This window comes from Rhinatrema bivittatum, chromosome 5 (genome assembly GCF_901001135.1).
Source record: "Rhinatrema bivittatum chromosome 5, aRhiBiv1.1, whole genome shotgun sequence".
NCBI lineage: Eukaryota > Metazoa > Chordata > Amphibia > Gymnophiona > Rhinatrematidae > Rhinatrema > Rhinatrema bivittatum.
In genome coordinates, this window is record NC_042619.1 from 289,333,038 (window position 1) to 289,352,663 (window position 19,626).

Consider the following 19,626-nt stretch of genomic DNA (forward strand, 5'->3'; position numbering starts at 1 on the left):
TAGCCAGTCCTTGCGTTCGTCGTGAGGACTAGCCAGTTCGGTGGGTACAGGCTTACACCCTTGCTTAGTTGCACTTCCTGTAGCCACCACTGGAGCCAAGAACATATTTCTATTGGTAGGTGGAGGTGAATCAAGTAGTCTTGAGACAGAGGGTTCCAACGTGACAGCAGGGAGCGTTGGAGTGGCTGCATGTGTGCCCTCGCCCACAGTACTACCTCTAGGGTTGACACCATCAGGTCAAGGGCCTGGAGATAGCTCCACACCCTGGGGCGCATTGTGTTCGTCAACCGACGCATTTGGCACATCCTCGAGGGAGGAAGACTTGTCCTGCTTGGTGTCGAACCGGACTCCCAGGTACTCTAAGGACTAGGAAGGCTTGAGACTGCTCTTGTCCATGTTCACAACCCAACCGAGTTCCTGAAGCAGGGACCTGACCCTGTGGTCACCTGGAGGCTCTCTTCCAACAACTTTGCCCGGATCAGCCAGTCATCTAAGTAAGGGTGCACCAGGATCCCTTCTTCCCTCTGTGACACCGATATGACCATCATAATTTTGGAGAATGTTCTAGGGGCGGTTTCCAGGCCGAAGGGCAATGCCAGGAAATGATAATGGCAGCCCAGTACCGCAAAGCATAGGAAACACTGGTGGGATATGAAGGTAGGCATCCGAGAGGTCAAGAACTCTCCTGGTTATGTGGCCATTATGACGGAGTGAAGAGTTTCCATGCGGAAGGGAATTACCCGCAGATGATTGATGTTGTTGAGGTCCAGGATGGGATGAAATGAACCCTCCTTCTTGGGTACGGTGAAATAGATGGAATAACGCCCCGTATTTTCCTGGGGTGTAGGTACCGGGCTTATAACCCTCAAACTGAAGAGCCTTAATGTGGATTCCACTGTCAGTATTTTTTGTTCTGGGAGAGGCAAGGTGATATCATGAACATGTCCCAAGCGATGCAGCAAAATTCTAGAGCATATCCTTCTCGTTTGATGTTCGGTACCCATTTGTTTGATGTGATCTCGACCCACCTATGATAGAGGAGGGATAGTCAGCCCCTATCTCCTCGTCCTGTGGATGGGTCGGCCAAACTTTATTGAGAAGTTCAGGTCAAACCGGAGCCTGAACCAGTTCCTCTTTTTTGTCAGCTCCAAAAGGACTGAGACCTTCCCGAGGGCCGAAATGTCAAATGACGAGTTTCTGTAGGGCCGGACGCACTGGGAGCCACTGGCCCAACTCCTCATGGGTAAGGGTTGATGTAACCTCTTTTTCTTATCTTCTGGTAGTCGAGGCAATGGAGATTCACTCCACTTACTGCCTAGCTTTTCCAATTAGCTTCCGAATAGAAGGGATCCCTTAAAGGGCAACTTTGTGCAGTTTGCCTTAGAGGTCACGTCCACTGAACAATTTCGCAGCCAAGGCTATCTTCTGGCCGCCACCACTGAGGCTATTCCTCTGGCCGAGGTACGTACTAGATCAGCACTTGAATCCGCTAGGAAGGCCACGGTGGGCTCCATCGCCTCTCTGGGATGCGCCCCTGAGCTATCTGCCTCTCTCGAGAGAAGCAGATACGAACGAGACACCAAGACACAACAGGAAGCGATCTGCAGTGTCATTGCTGTCGCATCAAAGGCTTGTTTAAGGATGGACTCCAACTGCCTATCGTGTGCATCCTTCAAGGCCGCTCCTCCCTCTACTGGGATAGTTGTTCGCTTCGAGATGGCGCAGACCAAGAAATGCAGGAGTTCTTCGGCCACCGGGTCCAGAGGGTACAAAGCCTCCAAGGCCTGACTTCCTTTAAAACTGGCTTCCGGGGCGTCCCACTCTAGGTCAGTCAATTCCTGGATGGCTTCCAGCAGCGGGAAATAGCAAGACACTTTCCATAGAGACACTAGGATGGGATTTCTCTTTGGTTCTGACATAGGGTCCATGCTGGGAACTCCCAGAGTCTTCAGGATCTGGGAGAGCAGGGCTGGCAATTCATCTCTGTGGAAAAACCGTAGCATGGTTCAGTAAGGCTCCAGGCCTGGAGGGATTTCCCCATCCTCCAATGAGTCTGCATCCCCATCGTTGTCTGTCATGTCTGCATCCTTCTCAGGGATATCCTTGGTGAGGTTAGGCATGCTTATGGGGCTGGGAAGACGAGGCCCTCTCAGCTGGGGCTCAGATCGGGCAGGGGCAGCAGCTGACTGCGCCTGAACAAAGGCTTGAAGGCCCTGAAAGAATTCCACCCCAAAAAGGTCACCAGGTTCATACCTAGCCCAGGATTATGCACATCCTCATGGAGGCCACTTGCTTGCAACCACACAAGCCTTCAGGCTCCAATGGAAATGACAGAAGTTCTGGTTGCAGTATCAAAAGCATCATAAGTTGAACTGATCAGATGCTTCTAACATTTCTACAGTGCTCGACAGAAGTCCACCTGTCCTAGATCTGATAGGTACGAAGGTTTTGACTTTTGCACAAATTCATAAAGTATTGCACCACATACAGCTGGTGAGCAACAATATGGGTGTTATGACCGTTGGCCGCGGCCGACCCAACTCACTTCATGTGTTACCCTGCTTCTCCTCTCCGGGCGAACTCGCGGCTGTGGCTAGCCACTGCAGTTGCATGACATCTGCCTCCTGAGATTATTCATGGCGGCTGGGATGCCGCCGACCTCCATGCCTCCTCTGGGCCTTCCTAGGCACGCGCACCACCGAGTCTCTATAAAGATGCTATGGCAGGAACCGCAGGGGCGTCCCCGATTGATGACATCACTGGCTGGGATTTATAAGCATCTCCCTTGGCCTACGCTAATAGACTTGACAACGAGTTCCTTCACTTACTGGTGCTTGTTCCTGTCTCCTCAGACGTTGGTGCCTGACTCGGACCTCTTCCTATGATTCTGGCTCTGGTATCCGCTGCTCGGGGGCCTGCGTGCGCTTCCTTGGGAGACTGGTCTCCTGACTTCCCTGTTCCTCGGGGTGGTCCCTGCACCTCTCCAGAACTCCTGCCTGCTGGCCTCCCCACTCCTCAGGGTTGCCTTAAGAACTGCCTACATACACTCCTGCTGTATGCTCCCCGCTCCTCGGGGTAGTATCTGTCTTGCCACCAGAGAATTTGCCTCTGCGCTTCCCCGCTCCTCAGGGCAGGGCCTACGTCTCTGCACCAGCGACTTGCTCCTCACTTTCCCGGCTCCTCGGGGCAGTGCCTACGTCACTACTGCCAAGACTGACTCTGTGCTTCCCCGCTCCTCGGGGCAGCCCCTATGTCATCAAACCAGAAACTCTGTTACTACACTGTCCCACCCCTCGGGACAGTCTCTGCATCTCGCCTACAATAGACCCTGTCCTTGCGCTCCCCGCTCCTCAAGGTCTGCCTCACGGCATAGCTTTGGACTAGCGCCTGCGATCATGTGGCAGTGACGCAGGAAGTTCTCTCTCTACTGTACTACTACCGTGCTCTCTGCTACAGCTGAGTTCGCCTCCCGACGGTGTGGACCTGTGGGGCTCCACTCCTCAGGCTGTACTACCTTCATCTCAGGCCAAGGGTCCACGAAACCCACAAATCCTAACATATTGCCAAGTCCATGGACCCAACAGAGGTCTCAGCTATCCAGGCCATCCCTGGCATGGCACAAAGAATCAGTGAGCAACAAAAGTTCCTGGAACCACTAGCAGCAGCCATTGATAATTTCAGCACTCATCTAGACGCCGCAGGGATTACCACCACAATGTCTCCCAAGCTCAACTCTTCCACCTCTATGCCGGTTCCTCGGCCCACTGTGCCCTTACCGGCACCTCCACATTTTTCTGGGAATCCTCTTATATGCAGGGGGGGTTCCTGAATCAGTGTAATATGCACTTCTGCCTACAACCGGTTTACTTCCCAGTTGTGATTACCAATACTACCTACATCCTTTATCTCCTGGATGGCAAGGCCTTGGCATCACCCCTCTTGAAGCTTGCAGACCCGTTTCTTCATGACCTGCCCAGGTTTCTTGCCCTATTCTACTCAGTCTTCGACGATCCTGGCAGAAGATACGCTTCCGGATCCTCTCTCCTCCACCTGCAACAGGGCAACCGGCCATTAACTGACTATGTCATAGAATTCAGGACCTTGTCGACAGAGCTTCATTGGGACTCAGATTGCTTACGGTCCATTTTTCTTGAGGGACTGAGTTCCTGGATTAAAGATGAGTTGGCAGCTCGAGAACTGCCTGTGTCTCTGGATCTGTTGATAGACCTTGCCAGTCGCATCGACCGCCGGCTGCAGGAGCGCTCTCAGTCTAGAGTGTCCAAAAAATCTACGTCAAGCTCGTCATGAATTCAACGCTCGTCTTCACGCAGGCTGAACGTGGCTCCGAGCAAAACTGAAGATGAGCCTATGCAAATGGGCCGGAGCAGAATTTCTCCCAAACAACGATGCCACCGCCAGCAATCTGGTCTCTGCCTATACTGTGGCCAACCCGGACATGCCATAGCCACATGCTCTGTCTGTTCGGGAAACTCCCAGGCCTAGGTTCAGCAGGAGGACTACTCCTAGACCTGACCTCACCTTCTCCTCCATTGACTTTACCAGTCTCCATCAAGCTGGACAACAGGAGTTCCATACCCTGGCCTTAGTGGACTCTGAGGCTGGTGGGAACTTTATCCTTAAACAATTGACTGAGCACCTCCGAAGCTCCACCATCCGCTTCCCCACCCAGTGTCTTTACTTCTCTCGTCCATCCATGGAGAACCACTACCGGGTGAGATTACTCACACCACTGCTCCTATCCTCCGCACGGGATCACTGCACGTGGAGTCCATTTCCTTCCACATTCTGGACAAAGCCATACATCCAGTAGTTCTGGGACTGCCGTGGTTACAACAGCACTGATTGTTGAATATGCCCTAAAATGAGAACTCTGCGCAGATGATACAGATTGGTTGTGTAGCACTGAGTAATAGCCCTTGGACTGCTGTAGGTAGGATAACTTATCTAGTGCAAGCAGAAGATAGGCCTTAGTAGGCAGCAGTTGACTTGCCCGGAGACAGGAACTTCTGCCTGGCCAACCACCTCCCCCTTAGGTTGAGCCTGCAGGTTCTGGCAGCATTTATAGGCCAAGCTGAGATCATGGCATGGGTAGAGCAAAGCAAATTCAGGGCAGGCTGAGAGACAGAGGAGTCCAGATCCAATCTGAGGTCAAGGCAACAAATAGGAACCAAGACAACACAGGACTGACAAGGGAGTCAGAATAAGACAAGGACTCATAGAAGACGACTAGGAGTGGAGCAGGAACAATCAGAGACTAAGGAAACAAGCAGGAACTCAAGAATACAGGGACACGGGAACAAGCGGGAATGCTGAGCAACTACCACTGCAGTGATGCAGAAGACCTGTTGTGAAGGCAAAGGCTGCAGTAAAGCTGGGGTTTAAATTCTCAGGCTGGCTGACATCACTAGGCACTAGGGGCCTAGAAAGAAGGAACATGTGTGCTCGCAAGAACCTGCCTAGGGAAGCAGCAGTCACAGCAAGGCCATGGTGTTCAGATGGCGTCCCCAGGGTGACCGAGGCTGACTACGGCATGGCTACTGCGATCAGCCAAACATAGCAAGTTGGCACTGGGTCTGGATAAAACAAATGGCTCAGTGCCATGGGGATCTTCCACACCATGAAGAACGATGGCACCTGCACCAACAAGGCTATCTCATCCTCAATAAAAGGCCTGCTTCAGCGGAGCCCTGGGCCAAAAGCAAATGATTTTTTACTTCAGTACCAAGGGAGAAAGCCCCAAAGGGGATCCTCTCAGACTTTTAGGTATGCATCTCAGTTCCTCTACTAGTGCCAAATGCTTTTGCACTACGATCTCCTCCTGACCTTAGACAGAACTGGCATCATGGGTGGAGGTAGGGGCATAAGAATCCTTCCTATGCTTGCAGAAACAAGAAGGGGAAGATTCCCTCCATGGTTCTTTCACTGAGAGTCGAAGCTTCACTCCTGGAAGATGAGCTACTATGTTGCTCAGCCTCACACTGGGGCTTCAGACTCTTACCCGCCGGTACCTCTCTCAGGGCCTTCATCTTCTAGGAGTGGTACCTACTACACACCCTAGGAGACATCTGACCACAGCTGTATTAAGTGGAAGGAATCATGGTCAGGGCCCAGGTAGCAAAGCAGACAGAGTTCATATCAGTTACGGACATCCAGTACCCATAAATATAGGCATTGAAACCTCGACGGCAGTCTTCTTGGCCTGCAAAAAAAACCTTAAAAGTTCTGTTTGAGGGGCTGTCATAGCCTGTCTCAGCAGTGGGAAGAATTAGAAGCAGCAGCAAGGCAGATAAAGCCCAACAAAAGTCCAAAAATCAAAACATTTTAAGAGAAACTAGGATATATCCATGCTCAGATGAAGAAAAACAGAGGGGCTTACAAGGCAACGTACATGTAGGAACTCCCACACAGGCTCTTTAAAGATTTACTGATCTCTGAGAGTTGGGTCCATGTTGACGCCATCAGATGATATCACCCATACGGTGTAATAATTCACGCATGCTTATCAACAGAGAACCACTAGCTTGTACTGTCACATTTTAAAGGTAACATATAATCCACACAGATACATACAATACATGGAACTAACTGAAAGAGCAGAATTTCCAAAAATTAAAATTTCTGCTAATTTTGATGCATTGTTGCTTTCAGTTCTACCACTTCACTAACTAAAATTTCATTAGCTTTAAACCACAGTAGCTCATACTTACCTGAAAAGTTATCAGAGTATGAAGGGTTCCCACTAAGTAACCCATCTTCAAAAGAATCCACATGAAGCTGGACACATTCCTAGTTAAATTAAAAGGAGAAATTACTACTTACCAGATAATTTCTTTTCTTTAGGATGAATTCAGAACAAGTAGCTTATGCACCTCTACCAGCAGATGGAGATGGAGTAAACAGACGTTACAGTATACATACCCCTGCAGTGACATCAGCCTGCCAGTATTCTCTTCAAAAGCAACTGTGGATAGACTACCAAAAAACATGAATAAAAAAAGATAACTATTTCAATACTCTGCCAACAGGCAACACTGAGCGCAGATAAGAATTTAATAACATCAGTCTAGGGCAGCAGTTCTCAACCGGTGTGTCATGACACACCAGTGTGTCGCCAAGCACACGCAGGTGTGTCACCACATTTCCCAGACCCCGCTGGCCCAACTGCTCCCTCTGCCCCAGTGAAATAAGAACTTATCTTCCGCCCGGGCTTAAAATGCTGATAGCCCAGGCGGAACGCTCTTATGTTCTTAGTTTTGTTTTATGTTTATTATGTAGTTTTTTCATGATTTGTTATATTTACTCTACTTTTATGTTCTGTATTTATATTTTATTATGTATATGTTGCGCCCGGTTGCAGACGGCTGTGACCTCTGGTGCTCACCTCTCTTTTCCCTGTACCAGAGATTCTCAGAGCCATGGCGGCCTCAGCCTGCAAACGGTGCCTTCCTCGGCATCCCCGGGACGGCGTGGGCAATCCCGTCTTCCATCTTGAATCAGGGATTACCTAGGGCATGCGTGCCAGGCCCTCTCTTATTCACATTATGGCGGGAACATCGGGGGCATCTTCTCCGCATGTCGTCACCTGCCAGTGTATTTAATCCACCCAACCTATGCTTCCTACGAGTTAGCTAGGACTTCCTTCCTGCTTATTCCATTCCTCTTGGAGGTGCTTCGCTTTGCTACTCTGAACACGTTCCTGAATTCCTGGACTTAGAACGCCTTAGGTACCCACTCCTCGGGGGCCTTGTCACGTTCTGGCTATCCGCTCCTCGGAGGGCCTTCCTGCCTGGAGAATCCATCTATCCTTGCTTGGGATCCTGCCTAGTTCAGCCTTGTGAGTACGCTTCTCGTTTCTACCAGCTTGTTGATGGAACCGCCGGTGTACTCCGTGCCACTACTGTGATCATCTCAGCTGCCTTCTTCTACACTTCAGTGTGAATACCGCCATTTACCTTGCTCTACTGACCTCCTGCACTTCTCTGTACTACTCACTGATTCTCGGCGTACCTCGTGCTGCGGGCCACTACCAGGGATATCATCATTGAGCAACCTCACTACTCTGGACTGTCTTCATTAGACTCTCCCACGTTTGTCTGATAAAGTCTCTTACTTCTGTGTCCGTCTCAGCTGAGGCCACGCCTATCGTAGTGAGTTCCCACAGGGCGGGTGGGTGGAGTCAGCTCTCACTATGATCCAGGGTCCACAACCATACCAGATTATAACAGATTGCTAACTCCATGGACCCAAGCTCAGGTCTCAGCTCTGCAGGCCATTCCTGACCTGGCCCGACGTGTTGCTGAACAACAGAGGACCTTAGAGACATTGGCTAATGCTGTTAATCAGTTGAATTCCCGACTGAACATTTCTACCATGTCTGATCAAGATGCTTTGTCGCAAGTGGTTTCCGTACGAACTGTAGTACCTTTACCAGCCCCCACTCGCTTCTCAGGAGATTCCCTGTTGTGTAGGGGCTCTCTCAACCAGTGCTGTATGACTTCTTGCTACAACCAACTTACTTCCCTAATGTATTAGCCAAGACTACGTATATCCTGTTTCTTTAGACGGGAAAGCCCTGGCCTGTGCTTCACCTCTCTGGGAACGCAATGACCCAATCCCTCAGTGACTTGCCAGGTTTTCTTGCTCTCTCCAAGTCAGTATTTGATGACCCAGCTCACAAGACTGTGGCTGGATCTGCTCTTTTACGCCTCCAACAAGGAGCTAACAGGCCGATACAGTAAGGACGCGGTAGAAAAAGTGCGGCAGTGCCGGGCACCCGCTCGTTTGCCGCTCGCACAGCTCTGATCACATACCGCTCGATACAGTATTTAAATAGCATGCAAATGCAAGCCACGTCCATGAAGCGCAATCCATTTTACTGTATAGAGCGCTATACAGCGCCTATACAGTATCCTGGGTGCGCTGGTACCTGTCATTTCAAATGTCATTTGAAATGACAGATACCAGGAAGTGGATCCCAACTTAAAGCAAAAGAAAAGGATCAGAGAAGTATCAGCCGGCCTAAACTCTTGCCTGCCCAACCTAAAATCCAACGTACCAGGAAAGCCACGCTTCAGGATCGGGCAAACTTTCCTCCAGCCCCCGCTCACCTGCCCTGGCCACGTCCATGGGTGCCGGTCTCCGGAGCAGCCCCAGTCCTCTCTCCCTCCTCCCGGGGGCAGCCGGCGGCGAGAGCAAGAGCGGCTTCAGCAGCTCGGGGCGGATCGGGTGCTCCCATGCGAGGCACGGCTTCCAGCAGCCCTCGCCGGTGATGGTGAATGAGTGCATGTGCGCACGCCGTGACCTTGGACGTCCAGCCGGGCGCTCAGGTCACGGCGTGCGCTCATTCACCATCGCCGGCGAGGGCTGCTGGAAGCCGCGCCTCGGATGGGGAGCGCCCGATCCGCCCCGGGCTGCTGAAGCCTCTCTCGCTCTCACCGCCGGCTGCCCCCGGGAGGAGGGGAGAGAGGACTGGGGCTGCTCCGGAGACCGGCACCCATGGACGTGGCCAGGGCAGGTGAGCGGGGGCTGGGGGAAAGTTTGCCCGATCCTGAAGCGTGGCTTTCCCAGTGCGTTGGATTTTAGGTTGGGCAGGCAAGAGTTTAGTTATGGAGGTTTAGAGGTTATGCTTGGAAACAACAGGTCCTTCCTTCCTGCTCTGGAGCTGTCAGCGAGCCCGCACGGGAGATCGGCACCCATGAACGCGACCAGGGCAGGTGAGCGGGGGCTGGGGAAAAGTTTGCCCGATCCTGGCTCCTCTAAAGGTCTTGTCCCGGGGGGTGAGGGGGTCGTTTGCCTGTGAAATTTCGTATCTCTGACCTGATGCTCCACACTAACACAGGGGTAAGGGTAGGCGGTAAATTAGCAGGTTAAATACGCAGCAAAACTGCAGGTTAAAAAGGCGATAATCGGGGCACACGTTACTGTATGGGAGGGAATAGCTAATCTGATCTTTTACATACCATATACATGCTGCAGGCGGAAGGGTTACCAGTTGATTTAAAGAAGTGGTAAGGATGGGTTAAAAGGGATAGTGAATCGTGGGTTGGACTAACGTGGCCAAATTGTGAGTAGAAAGCGGGTTAGAAGCAGGGTAACCACGGCCACGCTTTCCTCTATAGGCCTGTAAGTTACTTCCGGACTATGTTATTGAATTTAAGACCCTGTCTTCAAAGCTTCATTGGGTCCTGGGGTGCTTACATGCAGTTTTCCTAGAGGGCCTTCACTCCCACATCAAGGATGAACTTGCAGCACGTGATTTGCCTGACACCTTGGACTTACTCATTGACCTTGCAGGCAGAATTGATCACCGCCTGCGTGAACGTTCATCTGAGGTAGAGTTCCAAGAAACATCCATCATGATCAACACCTGCAACTCAGACTCAGCCTTCTCCTGTCACTGAAGATGAACCTATGCAATTAGGCCGCTGCCATCTAACTGCCAAAGAGAGGTGCTACCGTAAGAGATTAGCTCTCTGTATGTACTGCGGACAACCTGGCCATGAGGTTCAATCCTGTCCCATCTGTCGGGGAAACATGCAGACCTAGGATCCACAGGAGGACTGTTCCTAAGTCTTACTACACCATCTCCTCCACTGATGCTCCCAGTCTCAATCATTTCCGGGACTCCTGAATTTCAGACTCTTGCACTCGTTGATTCCGGAGCAGGTGGCAATTTTATACTTAAAAGGATGGTGGAACATCTTCGGATTCCTATCATTTCGACACCAAGTCCGTGGCTCCTCTCCTCTATACACGGCGAGCCACTACCAGGAGAGGTTTCCTACACCACGCAACCGATATGCCTGCGCACTGGTTCTCTTCATATCGAGACCATATCATTTTTGGTCCTTGACAAAGCCTTTCATCCAGTAGTACTTGGCCTACTATGACTGCAAGAGCATACACCCCAGTTTGACTGGGGCACCCTAGAACTATCACAATGGGGAGCGGCTTGTCACAACAGATGGTTGAAGAAAGTAACACCTATGGCCCTGCATGTAAACCTCTACTTCTCTCCTAGGTTGCCGCCACAATACTCATTTCAAGACGTGTTTTCGAAAAAAGCAGCAGACGTATTACCATCACACCGGTCCTTCGACTGTGCTATTAATTTAAAGCCTGACTCGGAGACCCCTAGAGGAAGGGCATACCCACTTTCTCTCTCAGAGACTGAGGCCATGTTGGCCTATATTCAAGAAAATTTGCAAAAAGGATTTATCCAGCCTTCCAAGTCACCTGCCAGAGCTGGATTCTTTTTCATTGGCAAGAAGGATGGATCTCTTCATCCATGTATAGACTACATAGCACTTAATGAAATCACTATAAAGGACAGATTCCCTTTTACCTCTGATTTCAGAGAATTATCAACAGACTCCAGGGAGCCAAGATTTTCATGAAACTAGACCTAAAAGGGACATACAATCTGGTCCGCATTCGTCAAGGGGAAGACTGTCTTTAATACTCGCGATGGCCATTTCGAGTACTTGGTTATGTCCTTTGGCCTGTGTAACACTCCGGCCGTATTCCATAATATGATGAATGAGATCCTGCAAGATATTCTTTACCAATGCGTGGTTGTTATTTAGACATACTAATTTTCTCCCAAGATCTACAAAGTCATCAGGTAGATATTGCCAGAGTCCTGCAAAGACTACGGGAGCTTGAAAAGTGTGTCTTCCACCAGGAGTCTGTTCCCTTTTTGGGCTACGTGGTGTCCAGTAGAGCTTTCCAGATGGATCCACAAAAGACCAAAAGCATACAGGACTGGCCTCAACCTACTGGTCTCAAAGCTCTCCGCCGCTTCCTCGGCTTCACCAATTATTATCCCACATTCATCCACCTCTACTCTACCCTGACTGCACCACTTACTGCCATGACAAAAAAGGAAGCCAACCCTTCGCAGTAATCTCCAGAAGTTGTTGTGGCCTTTCAAGCCCTCAAGGAGGCTTTTTCTCAAAAAACCTTGCCTTCGCCACCCAGACTCTCGATGTCCATTTATAGTCGAGGTTGATGCCTCAGATGTTTGTGTAGGAGCCGTTCTTAGCCAGAACAGTGATACCCATACACTGCACCCTTGCTCTTTTTTTTCCCGGCGTTTTTCTCCAGCAGAGAGAAATTATGGCATAGGAGATAAAGAGCTATTGGCTATCAAGCTAGCATTCGAAGAGTGGCGCCCATGGCTCAACTGGGCACAACATCAGATAACTGTATACACAGGCCACAAAAATTCAGAATATCTGCGTCATGTGCAGCGACTCAATCATAGACAAGCCCGATGGCTGTTTTTTTTAATCAGTTTGACTTTCTACTCAAGCATGGTCCTGCGGACAATGATACACGTAGACACGCTCTCTCACGCTCCTTCACTTCTGAAGATGTTCCGGCTGCACCTCGCCATATAATCAACCCTGATAAAGTGATTCTGGCTGCTACCTATTCTGTTCCGGCTGGGAAGACGGTAGTACCTTGGACCCTGAGAAAGAAACTTAACTGGGCTCATGATTCCCGATTAGCCGGTCACTCTGGGCAAGCCCGTACGCTAGCCACCTTAGAAAGATACCATTAGTGGCCTTCAATGAAGGAGGACGTGCGAGCGTATGTAGAATCTTGCGCCACCTGTGCAAGACAGAAGCCTCCGGCCGGCTGCCCTTGGGGCCTTCTCCAGCTCCAGAGGAGCCTTGGATGCACATCACAACTGACTTTGTCATTGACCTGCCAGTGTCCAGCGGAAACACCACCATATGGGTCACTGTAGACCGTTTCTCGAAAATGGCGCACTTCGTGGAATTACCTGGACTACCATCTGCCCCAGAATTGGCAAAGCAGTTTATACAGCATATCTTTCGCCTGCACGGCATGCCGAAGCATATCATCTCGGATAGAGGCATACAGTTCACAGCTGGAGAGCTCTTTGTAAGAAATTTGATATTTCTTTAGACCTGACGTCAGCATACCATCCACAATCAAATGGTCCAACTGAAAGAACGAACCGTACACTTAAACATTTCCTCCGCTCCTACGTCAACTCCAGACAAAGCGACTGGGCAGAGTTGCTTCCCTGGGCCGAGTTCACCCTGAATTCGCAACCATCAGCGGCTACTGGATCAACACCATTCCAGATAGTGTATGGCCGTCAGCTATTACCTCCACTACCAATACCCTTGTCAGTTTCATCTCCAGCAACCCAGGCTTCGGCTGAAGAACTCCATCATCTCTGGGAACAAACCAAAGGCCTTTTGCAGAAGGCAGAACAACGGGCCAAGAAATGTTATGACGCTCATCACAGAGCAGCACCTCAATTCCAACCAGGAGACAAGCTATGGGTCAGTACCAAATTCATCCATCTCAAGCTGCCATCTGTTCGATTCGCTCCACGCTACATTGGGCCTTTCTCCATTCTCCGCTGCCTGGGACCTGTAACTTACAGCTTGCAACTACCCACTTCCATGAAGATACACAACGTCTTCCACGTATCTCTCTTGAAACCACTCATCCTCTCCGAGTTTTCAAAAGAGACTCCGGACCTGCAGCCTCTTACTACTAAAGAGGACATCACGTACCCCAAGTAGATGACATTTTGGATGTACGCAAACGTGGAAAGCAAAGGGAATACCTCATATCCTGGGAAGGATAAGGGCCGGAAGAAAATAGTTAGGAGCCTGCTAATATCATCCTTGACAAGGATCTAATTCGACAATTTCATCTAACTCATCTAGGAAGCTGAAACCCCCTGGGAGGGGCCCTAAGAAGGGGGGTACTGTTGTGCCCGGTCGTAGATGGCTGCAACCTCTGTTATTCACCTCTTTCCCCTGCACCAGCGATTCTCAGAGCCATGGCGGCCTCAGCCTGCACGTTATGGCAGCAACTTCGGGGGAGTCCCCTCCACATGTTGTCACCTGCCAGTGTATTTAATCCATCCAACCTATGCTTCCTACGAGTTAGCAAGGACTTCCTTCCTGCTTATTCCACTCCTATTGGAGACGCTTCGCTACTCTGAACACATTCCTGAACTCCTGGACTTAGAATGTCTTAGGTACCCGCTCCTCGGGGGCCTTGTCACTTTCTGGCTATCTGCTCCTCGGAGGGCCTTCCTGCCTGGAAAATCCATCTATCCTTGTTTGGGATCCTGCATAGTTCAGCCTTGTGAGTACGCTTCTCATTTTTACCAGCTTGTTGACGTGCTCATCTCACTTCGGAGTGAGAACAGTCATCTACCTTGCTCTACCGACCTCCTGCACCTCTCTGAACTACTACTACTACTCACTGATTCTCGGCGTACCCCGCACTGCAGGCCACTACTGCATCTACCCTGAGAGGTGTGTCATCGGGAGAGGAGTTCCTGGCGTACCCCGCTCTGCGGGCCACTACCAGGGATATCATCATTCAGCAACCTCACTACTCTGGACTGTGTCTTCATTCAACTCTGTGGGTATTACCCACGTTCCAGTCTAATAAAGTCTCTTACTTCTGTGTCCGTCTCACCTGAGGCCACGTCTATTGTAGTGAGTCCCCACAGGGCTCCTCCCTGTGGGTAGAGTCAGCTCTCACTACGATCCAGGGTCCACAACCATACCAGATTATAAAAGTATGTTCTTATTGTACATTGCCTAGTCCTCTTGTGTTAGGCGTTTCATTAATTAATAAAATCTAAATCTAATCTAAGAGCAAGCATCAGCTGCAACGGCATTTTTTTCCTTCTTCCCACCCTCTCAGCCTGGAAGAAGAAGTGGAGTGCAGCTGCCGTGCATATAAAGAAGAGACCATGCTAGTGCGAGCAGCACGGCCCAGAGAGGCACAGTCTGAAGAATGAGCAGCACGGCGCGGAGCACAAGAGGAGCAACATCAGCCCCCCCACCCCCACCAATGGGAGTACTTTCTCGAGGCCGCGAGGTCTGGAAGTGGAGGCTGCTGCTGCTGTCGCTAGTTCGGTGCAGGGAGCGCGAATGAGTGAGCAAGCAAGCATAGGTGTTTGAGATCATGTGTGTGTGTGTGTAAGAGAGACAGCATGTATGTAAGAGTGCGATTGAAAACCTGTTTTTATGAAAGATTGTGTGTGTATGATTGAGATTCTTTGTGTGTGAGAGAGATAGCATGAATGTAAGTGTATGACTGAGAACCTTATGTGTGAGAGAGATCATGTGTATGTATGATTAAGAGCCTGTGTGTATATACACATGATCTCTCTCACTTACACATAAGGTTCTCAGTCATACACTTACATTCATGCTATCTCTCTCACACACAAAGAATCTCAATCATACACACACAATCTTTCATAAAAACAGGTTTTCAATCGCACTCTTACATACATGCTGTCTCTCTCACACCGGCTCTCAATCACACACAGACAGCAAGTGTGTCTGTGTGTGATTGAGAGCCGGTGTAGATGAGAGTATATGTGATTGAGACAGGGCCGGAGGAACCACTAGGCGAGCTAGGCCTGTGCCTAGGGTGCCAAGTCTTAGGGGGCGCCCTAGGCACAGTGGCCAACCAATGGCGCCCTCACCATGTGACAGGGGCCAACTAATGGTACCGGTAGCCCCTGTCACATGGTAGGGGCTGAAGGCCACCGGCGCCATTTTGGTAAGTGGCAGCCAAGGCCCCGGGAGCGGAAGATCACTCCCGGGCCCTCTGCTGGACCACCAGGGGGGGCATCGGGAGGGTGGCACAGCGAGTCGGGGGCTGGTTGCCTGCCGCGGCGCCCCCTAAGTCTCGGCGCCTGGTTTCTGGCTGCGTCAATCTTCCTTTCTTTGGCCACGTGATCAGCTAGACCGGCTGCGCCGATCTTCTTTGCGTGTGTGTGTGTGTGCATGTATGTAATGTGTATGTGAGAAAGGGATGGTGCTTCTGTTTCTGTGTTATGTATGTGAGAAAGGAATCTGCCAGTTTAAAAAAATGAAATGTGATAATTCATATACAACTTTTGTGCTGGTAGCGCAACTTTTGAAAAGTTGGGTGAAAGATGAAATTACTGAATTTTAAGCATCCCTCTTCTAGAAAATAAAATTTAACAAAGTGGGTAGAGACAAATACTAAAGCAAAAATTAAAATATTTAAAATGTTCATCTCAGCAAAATCACAAATTTAAGATACTGATGCCAGGTGGGGTTTGGTTGTTTTTGTTTTTTTTTGAAGCATAATTTAAGCATGAAGACTACAATAGTTCCAATCTGAAATGGTTTTGCATTTATTTTTTTTTTAAATATATATAATGTATATTTTTAAATGACTAAGACTGGAATCTTCCCATTTAAAAGGGAAGCTGACTAAGGATGTCTTTCTGTTCCATATCTCCCACATGAATAATCTCATACGACTGATAGTTTAAAGAACGAGACACTTGCTTTATTGCCTGAAAGCGTAAAACAAGAGAACCTGTACGGTGTGGGTGGCTGTCCCTTGGGATGACAGAACCTGAAGGAAGGGTGTCATTTCGCCTTCTGATAGGAATGTGGTTTTCTTATTTAACGGTTGGGAGCATCACTTTCACTTTTAGTAAAAGTGAAAATGCTGCAAGTCTGAAAGCAAGATGCTTCTGTGAGAGTGTAATGTGTATGAGACAGGGAGGGTGCTTTTGTATGTGTGTGGTGTATATGTGAGTCAGGGAGGGTGCTTGTGTGTGTCAGTGTGTGTGTGCGAGAGAGATGGAGCATGTTTTTGGCTGGCTTGTGGCTGTGAGAGAGGGCATGTGTGTGATTGAGCCTGTTTGTAAGCGAGATAGAACATGTGTGTGATTAAGGGCTTGTGTGTAAGTGAAATAGAGAGAGCATGTGTGTGATTGAAAGCCTGTGTGTAAGTTACAGAAAGCATTATGTGATTGAGAGAGACTGGCCAGAGAGGTGATATGTGTATGTGTGAGAGACTAATCAGGAAGATGACTGGTGTGTGTGTGTGAGAGAGAGTGAGTGAGAGACAGAGAGAGAGAGAGACAGAGACAGAGAGAGAGAGAGACTGACTGGTTGGGGAGATGATTGGTGTGTGAGAGACAGAAACTGGTCCTGAGGGTGTGACTGGTGTGTGTATGTGACAGAGAAAAGAGACTGGTTGTGGTCACTAAGGAAGAGGACTGTGAGGATGGCTTCAGCAGCTTCTGCTGCTTCTGGTGTGGCCTGCAAGGGAAAGGAGTAGAACTGCTGGAGAGGGTAAGTAATGTTGAGATTACTACCTGATAATCTCCTTTTCCTTAGTGTAGACAGATGGACTCAGAACGAATGGGGATAGTATCCACATGCTAGCAGTTGGAGACTGATCTGACGTCAGCACGGGGGTATATATATATCCCCACAGGAAGCGCAGCAACTCAGTAATCTTCCTTGCAAAAGCTGTTATGGATGTGTGTACTGATGCTCAGTGAAAAGTGAAAACAGGATTCCCCTGAGCGATTGATAGTAGCTGGAGACCGCCAGCATTCACAACCGGAAGGCGTTGACACCAGGTAGAGTGTACGCTCTTATGTAAACAAATGACATGGCTTACCTTAAATCGGTGAAACCCATGTACACAGGCAGCTGGGCGGGATGCTGAGTCCATCTATCTACACTAAGGAAAAGGAGATTATCAGGTAGTAATCTCAACATTTCCTGGCGTGTAGCCAGATGGACTCAGAACGAATAGGATGTACAAAAGCTTTACTCCCAGCCTGGGCGGGAGGCTGCCTGAGGACCATATAGGACCGCCCTTGCAAATGCTGAGTCCTCCCTAGCCTGGACATCCAGACGATAGAATCTGGAGAAGGTATGGAGGGAGGACCATGTCGCCGCTTTACAGATTTCTGCAGGCGACAGCAGCCTGGATTCTGCCCAAGATGCCGCTTGTGCTCTGGTAGAATGAGCCTTGACTTGTAGAGGCGGAGACTTCCCGGCCTCCACATAAGCTGCTCTGATAACTTCTTTAATCCAGCGGGCGATGGTGGGCCGCGAGGCTGCTTCACCTTGCTTCTTCCCGCTGTGTAGGACGAACAGATGGTCTGTCTTTCGTAGGTCTTGTGTCACTTCCAGATATCTGGGCAGCAATCTGCCAATGTCGAGATGGCGTAATAAATGCCCTTCTTCAGATTTCTTCAAACCCGCCGTGGTAGGCAAGGATATGGTTTGGTTAAGATGAAACTGTGAAACTACTTTAGGTAGAAAGGAGGGAACCGTACGAAGATGGATAGCTTCAGGAGTGATTCTGAGAAAGGGATCTCGGCAGGACAGTGCCTGTGGCTCTGAGATGCGACGTGCTGAACATACCGCCAATAGGAACACCATCTTCAAGGTTAGAGAATGAAGAGACAGACCCCGAAGGGGTCTGAAGGTGGATCCCGCGAGGAAATCCAAAACAAGATTAAGGTTCCATAAGGGCACAGGCCACTTTAGTGGCGGACGAATATGCTTGACTCCTTGCAGGAAGCGAGCAACATCTGGGTGCTTGGCGATAGTCTTGCCATCCCTCCTGGGACCATAGCAAGACAGCGCAGCCACCTGGACTTTGATGGAGCTGAAGGAGAGACCCTTCTGAAGTCCATCCTGCAGAAAATCCAACACAATAGGGATTGTGGTTGTATGTGGGTTGGTGCCATGAGTGTCGCACCATGCTTCAAATACTCTCCAGATCCTTACGTAGGTGAGGGATGTGGAAAACTTGCGAGCTCGGAGGAGTGTATCTATCACGGGCTCAGAGTAACCTCTTTTCTTCAGTCTAGCCCTCTCAATGGCCAGACCGTAAGAGAGAATTGAGCTGGATCCTCGTGGAGGATGGGACCTTGACGTAGAAGGTCCCGGAGAGGAGGCAGGGGAAGAGGCTCCCCTGCCAGTAGTCTTCTCATGTCCGCGTACCAGGGTCTTCTTGGCCAGTCTGGTGCCACTAGAAGAACTAGGCCCCGGTGTTTCTGAATCTTGTGGATGATGGCGCCCAGCAGAGGCCACGGAGGAAAGGCGTATAGCAGAGTCCCTGGAGGCCATGGCTGGACCAGGGCATCGATTCCGTGGGAGAACGGATCGCGCTTGCGGCTGAAGTATCTGGGTACTTGAGCATTGGACCTGTCCGCCAGTAAATCCATGTCCGGGATCCCCCAGTGATCCACAATCATCTGGAAGGCTATGGGTGACAGCTGCCACTCTCCCGGATTTAGACGTTCTCTGCTGAGGAAGTCTGCCGTGGTATTGTCCTTCCCGGCGATGTGAATGGCGGAGATGTCCCGAAGATTCGCCTCTGCCCAAACCATCAGTGGGGCGATCTCCAGAGATACCTGCCGGCTTCTGGTTCCGCCCTGACGGTTGATGTATGCTACCGTGGTGGCGTTGTCGGACATCACTGACTGCTCTGTTCTTCAGTCTGTGCGCAAATCGAAGGCATGCCAATCAGACCGCCCGAGCCTCTAGACGGTTGATGTTCCACGCTGACTCTTCTCTGCGCCACCGCCCTTGTGCGGTGAGTCCTTCGCAGTGCGCTCCCCAGCCGCTCAGGCTGGCATCTGTGGTGAGCAGCGTCCACGTGGGAGAGGACATCCTTGACCCCTTGCTCATGCGGTCGGACTGCAGCCACCACCGTAACTGTGTCCGGACTCTGGCAGGCAGAGGTAGGTGCGTGGAATAGTTCCGTAGACGAGGGCTCCAGCGAGAGAGC

At 50.2% G+C, this 19,626-nt stretch overlaps 1 protein-coding gene across 8 annotated transcripts in view; it reads right to left on the reverse strand.

Annotated features, from left to right (window-relative positions):
• Nucleotides 1–19,626, reverse strand: part of CDCA2 (cell division cycle associated 2) — a 272,763-nt gene that overhangs the window by 153,605 nt on the left and 99,532 nt on the right. For 7 of the 8 annotated variants that reach the window (XR_003857078.1, XM_029604097.1, XM_029604094.1 and 4 more), the window contains one exon: nucleotides 6,729–6,807. The exons of the other annotated variant lie outside the window; for it this stretch is intronic. Coding sequence is in view for 6 of the 7 variants with exons in the window: in XM_029604097.1 (XP_029459957.1) it covers nucleotides 6,729–6,807 (79 nt within the window). In the remaining variant the exon portion in view is untranslated. The remainder of the gene's footprint in view (nucleotides 1–6,728; nucleotides 6,808–19,626) is intronic. 8 annotated transcript variants of the gene reach the window in all.